At 45.5% G+C, this 12,932-nt stretch overlaps 1 protein-coding gene across 1 annotated transcript; it reads left to right on the top strand.

Annotated features, from left to right (window-relative positions):
- Nucleotides 1-9,102: 9,102 nt before the first annotated feature.
- On the top strand, nt 9,103-12,278 carry TDGF1 (teratocarcinoma-derived growth factor 1). The gene is made up of 6 exons (XM_032650360.1): nt 9,103-9,137; nt 9,931-9,983; nt 10,066-10,200; nt 10,659-10,773; nt 10,858-10,967; nt 12,166-12,278. Exons 1-6 carry the CDS (start codon nt 9,103-9,105, stop codon nt 12,276-12,278), a joined length of 561 nt encoding a protein of 186 aa, XP_032506251.1.
- The last annotated feature ends 654 nt before the right edge of the window (nt 12,279-12,932 follow it).

Here is a 12,932-nt window from a genome sequence, read left to right as displayed (position 1 = left end):
TATTTAATTTAAGAAATTAATTTCCTAAAACATATGTGAGTTTAGGTTCTCTTTAGAGATTTTACTATTTTGGCAAATGTGTTTTCCTGATATCCAACAGTGGGACAATATGCCAGTTAATAAGCAGCAATCGTGCCTACACAACCCCTTGGTGCCCCTTCACGGCAACAGTTCCTCATACACCTTCACCCTAAAACAGAAAAACACCTTTTGTCTAATATATACATAATAACTCTAATTACAAAATAGTTTGATTTCTGAAGGACTATTTCCATAATGGAACATTTTCTGTTTGTTGACATTTTAATTAAATTACCATTTTTAATTGTATACTAAGTTAGTGGGGCTCAAATTAATCTTTGTGACTATATTGAATCATACCTCTAAAATGTTAGATGTGCTTTTTATTACTTAGGATAGAATTTTCATATTATGTTTCTCTTTTGATAAATAATGTAAGTTACCTAGTTAGTAATTAATGTTTAGTTTGCATTTTGTTTTCTTTTTTTTTCTGGTATCCTCAACTAAAGAATATAAATTGAAAAAGCAGTTTCAGTTCACATTCTACTTGAATACCATTTCAATTTATAAGAGAGAGAAACATTCAAAAGCTTAATCATATTTAAGTGGAAAAAATTTTTTCCCACAAATGCATTCAGAATACAATGGGATTGGGCTTCCCTGGTGGTGCAGTGGTTAAGAATCCACCTGCCAATGCAGGGAACACAGGTTCGAGCCCTGGTTCGGGAAGATCCCACATGCCTTGGAGCAACTAAGCCCGTGCGCCACAACTACTGAGCCTGCGCTCTAGAGCCCGCAAGCCACAACTACTGAGCCCGTAAGCCACAACTACTGAAGCCCACGCGCCTAGAGCCCGTGCTCCGCAACAAGAGAAGCCAACGCAATGAGAAGCCCGCACACCGCAACAAAGAGTGGCCCCCGCTCACCGCAACTAGAGAAAGCCCGTGCGCAGCAACGAAGACCCAACACAGCCAAAAATAAATAAATAAAAATAAAATTAAAAAAAAATACAATGGGATGCTTTATGATGCTGATTGGAGGAACAGGCCATAGTCATCAGACTATAATGATGGGCACTCAACAGGATCGAGAAATTTAGCAAATGAAAATAACTTTCAGTTACATTTGAATTTCAGATAAATAAAAAATAATTTTTTAATATGTGTCTCAAATACTACATGAGTCATACTAAAAAATTATTTGGTGTTTCTCTGAAATTTAAATATAAGTGAGTGGCCTGTATTTTACACGGCAACCCTCCACCCAAACCACCCAGGACCTTACTAAAATGTTGAGTCGGCTTCAAGAGGCCAGAGAAGGGCTGAGAGTCTGTATCTCTAACAAGTTCCAGGTGATGTGGAAGTTGCTGGTCCAGAGACCATATTGTGAGTGGCAAGGATCTAGAATTAGCATAGTCTGGTGCAGTGATACCCAGGACTGGCTTCTCACTGGCATGGCCTGGATAGACCCCTCTGCCCCTCAGAAGTTCTGACTCAGTAAGTCTGGGACAGGGGTCCAGGGGTCGATATTTTCAGCATGCTCCACAGGAGTTGTTGTTTCTGATTCACAGGCAGGGATGTGAACCAGGAAATATTTTAAAATACAAAAGGTACCATGTTCATGCAAGGAATTATTATTGCATTAAACTCACTCTGTGCAGATTGTTGTATCGCTGGGCTAAGTGTGTCCAGAAAGACCTTCCAGTTTCTGAGCTCCCAAGGGGCAGCAGATGGGATTGTGCCCTGCAGTCTTCACATCCCAGTGTCCCCTTACAGCTGGAAGCAGCCCAACTCCTAACAGCCTTATTATTACCAACCCTGGCCACTTTCTTAGAGCTCAACACTTTTTTATGCAATTCAGTTCCAGCTGGGCTTGTAAACTCATGAAACGCAGTCCAAAGACCACAGCTCCAGCTTCTCCAGGGGGAGGTGTATATGTTTGCCTCACATCCAAAGGGGTTCCACACACAAGCTCACCCAGATAACCACAGGGGACTGAATGCTTTCTCACAGCCACTCTGAGTCTAGGATTCCTGTTGGAACATTGAGTCACACGCACCACGAAGCTTTCTTCCAAGTAAATACCTGGTTTCCAGAGTTTCCAGAGTGGGGTGCACTTCAAAGGGCCCAGGGTCATTTGCACACAGGAAATCTTCTCCCTGGAGCACCTTAACCCATCTCTGACACAGCTTGGGTTTTGCACTTTGGCCTCCCTCATCCCTCCACTTGCATTTCATCCATTTCAAAACCATTAAGAGCTGTGAAGAATGCCTGAATGCACTCAGATAAAAAATCCACTTAAGAAGCACTTTAAAATGAGATCCTCCAGGTCTTGTGAAACCAAGTGGGACCCCAGCTTGCCTTCCCAAGTCTCACTCCAAGAAGTCTGTCTGCCCATCCATTTGTCTGTCAGGGGCCACTGACCTTGACCTGGTCAGCAGGGATCAGGAAGTGACTGCTCCTTCCCCATCAACAGTTTTTTCATAACACTAAAATGGCACTTGGTATAGATTACTGGGCTCATCTTATCTAGGGGGAAGGGGAAAGGGAGCAGAAGCCCAATCTTGGAGATCACCGTCTCTCCCAATATGCTCAGCACATATAGCTGGTCAGTAAATATTTGTTGAATTAGATTGGAAGGAAAAAAATTTTTGTGAGAAGTCTAAACTATCGTCATGTCTAAAAGTCTAAATCAGAATCCCCTACCCTACCACGGTTTCCAGTAAATACATCAGGACTATCTCATCTTGTATACGGTGAACTCTCTTGAATAAGTTGCCCAGAATTTGGCACTGCTTGGAGTACTTAGGATTGACTTTTTTTCCCCTTTACTGTTGCGGGGAGGGAGTATTCTTTGTTGTATTTCCTGGCTCAGGCTAGGAGGCGCAATTTGTTTTCCTTTGGAGCTTCTCAAAGACCTAGTCCACGCCCGCCTCACCTTCCCTTTTAGAAAGTGAGGCTGAAATGGAACGCTGAGTCAGCCACAAATGTGGCAGATGGTATAAGATTTAGCCAAAAGGAAACCAGCACAGGCAAACACTGCACTAGCGGCTGGGGAAGCGAGATTTCCAGAAGACCAGGTTTCTGGATCTCCTAGTCTGAGGGATAAGGCATGGGGGAGGGGCTGGTGAAAGACAAGAAAACCAGCAATTTACCACAGTGTTGACAAAATGAGGGAAACTCCAGTTCAAGTTCCCTCTAAGAACCACCTGCCAGTCCCTAGAAAAAGAAATACAAGCATACAATAAACATAACAGTGCAAATCCAAACAACAACAGGATACTATCTTCACATATAGAATTGGCAAAAATTAAGATGCTTGCTGCAGCCAGCTGGTAAGGACCTGCAGGATCTGTGTGGAAGGGAGGGACAGGACACCGGTGCTGCCTTCTTGGAAAATAATTTGGAAATGTCCCCCCTTTAACCAAGCAGTTCCAGTGCCAGAAGTTTATCGGCTAGATATATTCCCAAGCAATCACCAGGATATACATATAAGGGAGTTCACTGCAGAACACAGAAACACACCAAGTGATTCCTGATAAGACAGTTTATGATACGTCTACATAGAAATTCATATGATACAGTCCCCATCCCCTGCACACACATACACAAATGAAGTCCCCTCTTAAGCCCTTCTCTGTCCCTCTTACCCAATTTCTGTAACAGTATAGCTCTAAAATGGCTCATTTGAGCAGTCTTCCCTACTGAGTTTGAAGATTTTTGAGAGCAAGAATCTATTCTTCTAAACCCCACACAGAGGTCTGTAGCAAATACAGAATAGGTTTCCAGTGGCTGTTTGTTAAATGGTGAAAACAGAAAGCCATTTACTTGATGAACGGGCGAGGGCTCCACTTCTGACAGTGTTACTTGAGTTTTATCAGAAGCTGTTGGGCGCTGAGCTTGGTGGGATAAGAGGCCTCGCATTCCTCAGCTGGAGAAATTCCCCGGCCTGGCTTGCCGCTCTTCCCCATCTTCTGGCCTGAGGGGAAAATGACAGAAGTAAGACACAACGTGCCCCTAGGAATCCTACGATAAAAGTAGGGTTTGACCTTAAAACCTCCTCATTGTGCTGCAGAAATGGCTGCTCTGTTTATTAACTATTCAGTTGGGGTTTAATTCTAAATGGTCTCGACCACTGAAATGTTCGAATTGGCTTTTTAAAACTATCCTACCTCCAAATGTGTTTTCTTCCTTGAATTTGAGACAGACACTGGAAGTTTCTCTTTTGATTACGATGTTTTTTTTTGTTTCGACTATTCTTGATTGGTTGGATGGTTTTAAGGCAAATTCTTACTTGTATATTTTAAACACACACAACTCTGTCTCTCTTGCCCCAGTGTTTAACACAGGACAGCTCAGAGTTGTTGAAGCCAAGTTCGTGTGCCCAATGCATGTTTCGGTCTGTTTGGCCCCTTTGTGCATTGGCACACAAACTTGGGTTTGACAACAAGAGGGCGATACTGAACCGTCCTGAGACCAAGACCATTTGTTTGTCAGTGCCCTCCATAAGGAAGGAGGTGGCCCCCATTCCAGGGTCTCCCATCCCCAGGCCCTCCATGGGTCTCTAACACAGTACTCACTGGCCAGATACTGGGTGGCATCTGTCAGTCAGCAGTGACCGAGCAGAGGTGTCCAGTGGCCGTCCTAGGGTCACCAATCAACTCCCCACCCAGACACAGCCACACAACTACAATCACTGATTATCGTCCTCTATCCCCCACACTACGCAGTGGGGTCACCTCTCACCACTGTGTCCCCAGAGCCTAGCCCCTGACCGGTAACGTAATAGACTCATTAAATACTTGTTGAATGAACAGTCTGCGGGGCCGCCAGCCCGATAGCAAATGTCTGGCCACTCAGGCACCTCTGCCCTCCCCTCCCCCTCATTTCTTCCTAACTCAAAACTTTGCCCAGATTCTGTCTAGTGCATACACTTGACTTTCTTTGCCCTCTGTACCCGTGGGGAATGCAGATCTTTTCAGTGAGTTCCAGTCTTTGGGTACACAGAGATTCTGTGTGGGCTGCAGGCTGAACACACCAGCCATGCAGACTCGGGGCCTTGGTTCCCTCCTGAAAGTGGGGAGGTGATTTCCAGGGATCCTAATTCAAGTCCTGAAAGTTCCACAAGAGCCCCTTTAAATAAGGAAGTGTCAATGCAGGGGTGGTGTCCTGCTGCCAGTTCTGCCACAGACCTGCCCAGCCTCTGTGGAAAAAGACATTTAAGTCCACAGATGGGATTCTTTGGTTCATCCTTAACGTGAGACTAATATTGCCAATGCTGTTATCTACTTAGCACACCGGATTGTTGAGGGCTGTGAAGCACAACGTGTACTAAGAATGTACTGTACTTTCTTTAAGCCTCCGTGCAACTCCTGGGGTTGGGTGATTAGCTTTCTCCTCTGCACTGGCCTTCCCCATATCCAGCTTCTAGAGCTTCAGGCCAAGTTCCCCATTCTCTCTGAATCTCAGCGTGACACTTGAAGCTTTTTAACAAGTTGAAAGGCCACACAGGGAGTTGAAGCACAGCAGGAATTAGTGAGCTGCTGTGGAGTAAAAATGCTACCAGCTATAAGTAAATGGGCTGCATCGCATCCCACCATTGCTTTGATGGGGACCTACCTCCCACTAAAAATAATTTAAAGTTTAATTCTCCCAAGATGCAGGTGTAGAAGCAAATAACAGCTCTTCTTTAGCACCTGTGGACCTGTTGCCTTCACAGAGGTAGACACAGATGCTGAAATGGCTTCAGATGCTGCTGCCAATTCATTTTGCCACGGTGTAAATCCAATGGACAGAGATGGGTGACAAGAGAACTGAAACAGGAGGGACGGGGGCAGGGCACAACCTTTCAAGAATAACACAGTGGTTGAGAAAAACTGGAGACGACAAACACTGGTTAGAGAAAGACGCAGATGTAGAGAATGGACTTGAGGTCACGGGGAGGGGGAAGGGTAAGCTGGGACGAAGTGAGAGAGTAGCATGGACTCTCTCTATATACACTACCAAATGTAAAATAGATAGCCAGTGGGAAGCAGCTGCAGAGCACAGAGAGATCAGCTCAGTGCTTGGTGACCACCTAGAGGGGTGGGAGGGAGATGCAAGAGGGAGGGGATATGGGGATATATGTATATGTATAGCCGATTCACTTTGTTATACATCAGAAACTAACACAACATTGTAAAGCAATTATAATCCAGTAAAGATGTTAAAAAAAAAACTGGTTAGAGCTGACCAGGCCCAAGATGGCGGAAGATTTGACTCCCGGTAGACCTTGAGCTCATTATGCACTCATTGTAATATATTAGCATATGCTAAATGACACACCCACAGGCGCCATGACAGTTCCAAGGCTGACCATAAAAGGTCAAAATGTGGGCGGTGGCCCAACTCCTGGAAGTCCCTGCCTCTTCCCCAAGAGTCTCTTTCCCAAGAGACTCTTTGCTCAAGAGTCCAGTACTGAAAGACAAGTGTTGGGTAAAAGGAAAGCTAGCCTTACTGAGGAAGCCAGCAACCCTGGGGAGATGGTAGACTCATGTCACAAAGACCCAAACCCCCAGGTTTTGCTTGGGAAAAGAGGGAAAAGGGTTACGTGCAGGGGAGGGGTCAGTCTTCTATTTTCAGAGATGATTGTCTCCATCACGCGGTTCCAAGTAGCCATCAGGTCTCGATTGTGGTTGGAACGTTATCTGACCCATAAATCTTTGGTCACTTAGTCCTGGAGAATAAGCAACAAGGGTGAAGTCTATAGAAAAACTAATCCTCAATCTCGATACACATCAAGCAGCAAGCAGTTTCTCCATCAGCAGCAAGCTAAGCTAAGCTAATGGTAGAAGTCAGGCATAGTAATAATTAAGAAGTATATTGGGGGGAATTCCCTGTCAGTCCAGTGGTTAGGACTACATGGTCCCACTGTCGGGGTCATGGGTTTGATCCCTGGTCGGGGAACTAAGATCCCACCAGCCTTGTGGTGTGGCAAAAAAATGAGAAAGAAATAGATTTGGAACAATGCTGAGTTGCTGACAGTCCCTAGTAACAGTCTCATTTCCTCAGTTACAATCCCCACTGCCGGATTTTCCTTCCATGTCTAGGGAAAAGGGGTGAAGACGTCTTTTGTAACTTCAAGCTGAGCATGGGCAACGAAGGATTCTTAGAGTGGAAGGATCTGACATGGTGTAAGAAATATTCTTTGGTTCCCTTACGTGCCTGTTGAGATTCCAAAAGAGGCATCTCATTACTAACGTTTTAAGTAACTGTTTTGCAAAGAGCTGGCGTGCCAATTATGATCCCTTGACTAGAAGATAAAATCCCAACTTAAGGATTCCTTCAAGCATTGACCTAATCCCAGAGGGAATCCAAGAAAATAGGTTCATAAACCAATCCCATTCACCTTGAAATAGGGGAGTATGGTGGGCTAAGATCTGTTGGAGCCAGGTTGTGTCACCGTCATATTGATTGTTTTAAGCACAGTTAATCTTCAACTCCAGGGTCAGTTTTTTCCCATTCTCTTGAGGCCAGTTCTTGGAATTGTGCTAGCCATAGATTCAGTGCTGCTCAAGACAGAGCAGCTCATGTCATGGCTACAGTCTGGTCATCATGCAGTTAGCTTTTTCCCTCTGGTGGCAGTTATAGTATCTGCAACACAGCTCAGGAATGTGCATCAGACACTGTGTCCTTCAGGGAGGAACTGAAGATTCTGTGACTCTATTGTCCTAATCATTAACTGCTTGAGCCTGCTCCTTTGTGACTCAACAGGAGACAAGGGACATGGAGGGGCTTTTTGTACCTGGGAGGGCCCCTCAGGGTCCTGCTTGGTTTCTAGAGGCCATGGGCTAAGTGACATGCCTCTCCAGCAGCAGCGTCTGGGGCTTCAGGGAACCACCACATAAATGCTTACAGGGTTAACAGGGGACACAGCTGAATCTGGGGTTAATTCCCGTGTTGTTGGGGGCAGGGCGGAGAAGGGATGGAAGAGGCCACACTGCGGGCGCTGGGAGACTGTTAAAATGCAGTGAAACCCAGTGGCAAGGCTGAAATGGCCTCCCAGGCCGGACTGCCATGTTTCCAGAACATTTTCCTAGAGCAGGCCTGGCACCCCGATGCGCAGGCCACCAAGAAGGCGCAGGCCCTGGACGCGCACTCGCACCTCGCTGCCCGCCTCCCCTCGCCCCACACCCCACCCCTGGCGCCGGCTCCGCTTCCTTCCAGTCTCGCTTGCAAATTCAGGTGCGCCTGGTATTTACACCCACTCACTCCTGCGAGGGCAGGAACCCCCTCCCGACCCTGAACTTCTGTTTGGACTACCTGCTTCCTCGCCTTTCCCTCCCGCCCGCTGAGACACACTCTTCTCGACCACCTGAGTCTGCCTGGGGCGGAGCACGGGCTCAACACACCTTTCTTGGAAAACCAAAGATGAAAGCAAATTTCGGGAAATAAAACTTTTCAATAAAATATCAAACGCCTTGGGAGACCCATACATGGGGTTCAGGTTTTCCCGATTACAGCAATACTTTCCACCACTCCTCCAACTTGGAATCACCACCCCGTTAAGAGTAATTGGTTTGCTTTTTTTTTTCTTCTTTCTTTCAAAGAGTAAATGTGATCTTTTTAACTCGAAACTAATGATAGAGACATTAGGGCTGATTAACAACAGTTTTACAAGAATGGCCTTTTCCATTCTCTCTTTGTTTGGCTTCACCGCCTCTCACCTCCACCCCCAAGTGTTTCAGCATTGTAATGCGCACGGGTCTCCGCCTCCCCGCCCACCGGAGGGCAGTCCCCGCCACCCAGGGGCTTGTGGCTGAGGAAGGAGAATCTCCCTGAAGGTTTTTTTTTTTTTTCCCTGAAGGTTTTATTCAAAGCATTTATTAGGACCGACCTGTCTGAGAAACCCCCCAGTTTCTTCCGGCATCCTGGCTCCTGCTTCTGAGACCTTCTGGGGAGACCATATTTCTCATCTGGGATATTTTTCTCCTTAAATGCCCATTTTCGCTTCAAGAAATTAACATTTTCCTTTGGGTGTTTTGGCAATGACTGTGAATTAAAGCCAGCCTAATATCTTTTTCTTTCTAAATTGTTAGGAGCCATGGACCAAAGAAAGATGGAGCGCTTTTCTTACAGGTATGAACCAATCTTGAGTGTGAGCTTTTGATTACTAGTTTCCCAGCTTAGGAAACATGTCCTACACCTCTCTGTTGTTTGATTTCCTCTCATTCAAACCTTAAAGAGCTGCCAACAGTGCTGCTGTTTTCCCAAAAGACCTGGAACTTAAAGTTGCATCCACCTTTGCTATTGGCTTTTAACATCTTCAAACAGGTCACTGGCTCTGCCTCTGAAATGACTAGTGTTTTCCTACTCTCTTGTTAGAAAAGGTCAATATTACAACGAAATTAAGAATCTGCTTCTGAGAAGGTTAAAGGTATAGGCAGGTTTTCAATATTTGGGAACCGTTAAGAATAATGGGAATTTTTTTTAAACCTTGAACATCTTTTAAATGACTGGTTTAAATGAAATAGTTTGTAAAATGGAATTCATAAATTACATAGAATGTCATCCAGGCATTTAAAATTCCTATATGAAAACTATATGCAGGAGAAAAAAACATGTGAAATAGAAGATAAAAGATTTATACCTACTTAAAATTATGTGCATATGAGGACACAGCCTAAAAAGTAATAACACGTATTGGAAAGAGTTGGAGATTAGGTGGACTTTATTTTCATCATCTTTCTTTGTGTTGTTACGTGAATTAGTCAGCCATTTTAAAAGAAAGGAAAAAGGAAAAAAAGGAAAGTGGTGCTCTACAATTTCTCCCTAGTGGTCTGTAGTCCTGTGATGAGAAGACTCAGGTGTTAATTCAAAGGGATTTTATCTGCTTTGTTTTGCTAATGGAGGTCTGATTTCCTCTTCCTAGTATGATTTTGATCCTGGCCTTTTCCAGAGCATTTGAACTGGGATTAGTCACTGGTAAGAGACTTTGCTTTTTTGATCACTAGCAATTTTCACGTGGCCTGAAATACAGACGCAAGGAGTTAATTTTGTCATTCAGGATTGGGCCACTGTGAACTTGCCCGTCCATCACAGGGAGACCTGGCCTTCAGAGACGACGGCCTTCAGTCCCGGGAGGAGCCTGCAATTCGTCATCGGCCTTCCCAGTTTGTACCATCCATGGGAATCCAGAACAGTAAGACGTACCTGCCTTAGATCTACAGTGCGGTATTGCTATCCTGGTCCTTCACATGTTTCCTGAGTATCTTTTAGACCCTCTTTCACCTAAGACAGTGGGCACCTGATTCTGGAGCTGGGCAGATGAATAGTTGGACTGGTTTTGATTCTGGGGGCCAGACAGGCATTGTGTACTTCACCTCCGCAGAATGCAGTTTCCCTCACCTGATCCCACTTCATGCTGGGGACTCCAGGTACCACCACTGGCTTATGCATGAAAAAAGATTTTTCTGATCAAAAGCACAGGTAGCCAAAGGAACACTAAAAAGGAGAGTCTTAGTCTGTTAGGTTTACAATGTTTATAGACACCTGTCAACACTTGGAGAGATTAAGCCCTTACTGCCATATTAACCTTGGCTAACGGGAACTCAGTTTTTCAATCCTTCCACCCTCTCAGCCACTTTTCTTACATTTCAGGTAAGGAGCTAAACAGAACCTGCTGTCTGAATGGGGGAACCTGCATGCTGGGGTCCTTTTGTGCCTGCCCCCCCTCTTTCTATGGACGGAACTGTGAGCATGACATGCGCAAAGAGTAAGCCACTGAAACGGACTGGGGGTGGAGAGGAGAAGGAAGGAGAGGTGGGGATTTTAACTCCGCATGTCCGTTCATCCTCAGGAACTGTGGATCTGTGCCCCATGACACCTGGCTGCCCAGAAAGTGTTCCATGTGTAAATGCTGGCACGGCCAGTTCCGCTGCTTTCCTCAGCCGTTCCTACCCGGTTGTGGTAAGCAAAGGGTTGCCTCTTTTGCCCTCTCAGGTTAGTTAGTTGCCTGTGGACACTTAATTAACAGGGTCTCTCCTCTTACCTCATGGCTTGCTGAAGACTGGCAGCCAGAGCTCTCCCTGTAAAAGCATCAAGGACTCCAGATGGGTTGGTTGCCCTGGTGTCCTTGATATTTACTTCCTCAATATGTGGCCAGTCGTGCTGCCTTTCAGGTGGAGAGTTATTTCAAGTCTATATGACGTTCTACAGTATGTGAAATTCTATAGAGGCAAATAAACAAGAAAAGACTTGGCCTCTTAAACACGAAGAGACACTCTCTGGCGTTCCTTTCTTTGGGCAGGGAGACCCAGACAGGCTCCAGGGGGGCAGCTCAGTGCCCACCCCACAGCAGGGTTGGGGGCACCCAACTCCAATTATTGCCCTTAAATTCCACCAGAGGAACTGACCCCACTCTCCTTTCTTAGGAACTTCTTCAGGGATCCTAAAAGGCCCCTCTAGGGCACCCCCTGGTGATTGGTCTCATAACCCTTTCACCTCATAGATTTTTACTGATTTGAGGAAAGCAATGACAAGGGCAGGCACCTAGAAGAGAACAAGAGGAGAGGGTTTGCTCCCTACCCCAACCTGAGCCAGATTTCTAGGGCCACCTTAGTTCAGAGACCTCTCCTACTTCTGACCCTGCATGTGTCAGAAATTGAAAATGTTCCATAAATTGAAAATGAAAACAAATGCTTCCTTGAGTACAACATGGGACCCCAATCCAGACAGGGATTGTCTTTTCCTTTTGCATTGGGTATCAGGCCCAGGATAGGTGACTGGAAGGTGTGGGTGGAATGGCTGGATAGGTGGGGACCATATTTTCTCCCTGGAACTGGGGACGCAAAATGTGCTGTCTCCTTAGCATCAGAGCCTAACCAAGTTCTGCCACACGCCAGCAATTATAGGCGTCACCGGCTGGGGTAGGTTACCAGGTGTGAGAGCATGTATCCAGGGAAGATCAAGTTAACAGTTTGTCGCAATATTTTCTCAGGGGAGTCTAATTGCACATAATCGGTACTGTTGATCCCATAAGCACATTGTACTCATCAAATCTTGGGCCCTAACTGCTTTTGGGTTCGTGTAGATGTGCCACGTGTTTGCCAACAGGATAAAGTGTCAGAGGGATTTCCTTTAATGACCAAGTGTCTCTACCTTCCAGATGGCCATGTGATGGATGAGCACCTCACAGCTTCCGGGACTCCAGAATTAGCGCTGTCTGCATGTGCTTTTATGCTACCTGGCATCTGCCTTGCTATACAAAGTTATTATTAACCCACATTTGTGTGCAGCATTTGCCATGCAGCTTTCATGACCTTTAAAGACTGTCTCTCCAATGTCCCAACTGAGAGATGATCATTTGTTAGTAGTCTTGAAATGGTGAATAGATTTCCCTATGGTCCCTAACATTTCCTTAAAGTACCACCTACTTTCCTCTTCCCTGCCCTCTCCAAAAAACTACTTAAAAAAAAAAAGCCATAGCTTGTTCCCAAGTCCTGTGTTTCTTGATACATGTAACTCTACCAAGGGCTTATTAATAGTTTCTTTTAAACAACTGAATTCTATCTTCAGATTATTGAAGGTTACTCCCAATGTGGAACTGAGCATAAAGCATTGAATAGAGTTGTGATCAGAATCAATTAAGATAGTATCTTAAGGGTTTCCCTGGTGGTGCAGTGGTTAAGAATCCACCTGCCAATGCAGGCGACACGGGTTCAAGCCCTGGTACTGGAAGATCCCACGTGCCGCAGAGCAACTAAGCCTGTGTGCCACAACTACTGAGCCCAGGTGCCACAAGTACTGAAGCCTGCACGCCTAGTACCCGGGCTCCGCAACGAGAGAAGCCACCGCAGTGAGAGGCCCGCGCACCACAACAAAGACCCAATGCAGCCAAAAATAAACAAAATAAATTAATTCTTTAAAAAGTAT

The sequence above is a fragment of the Phocoena sinus genome, chromosome 11 (assembly GCF_008692025.1).
Source record: "Phocoena sinus isolate mPhoSin1 chromosome 11, mPhoSin1.pri, whole genome shotgun sequence".
Classification (NCBI taxonomy): Eukaryota; Metazoa; Chordata; class Mammalia; order Artiodactyla; family Phocoenidae; genus Phocoena; species Phocoena sinus.
Note: the sequence above shows the minus strand (reverse complement) of the source record. Positions and strands in the feature narration are given on the sequence as shown.

Coding starts and splice junctions, on each gene's coding strand:
- TDGF1 (XM_032650360.1), top strand. CDS start 9,103: ATGGACCAAAGAAAGATGGAGCGCTTTTCTTACAG. Junction 9,984..10,065: donor TGAACTGGGATTAGTCACTG/GTAAGAGACTTT, acceptor TTTGTCATTCAG/GATTGGGCCACTGTGAACTT. Junction 10,774..10,857: donor GAGCATGACATGCGCAAAGA/GTAAGCCACTGA, acceptor GTTCATCCTCAG/GAACTGTGGATCTGTGCCCC.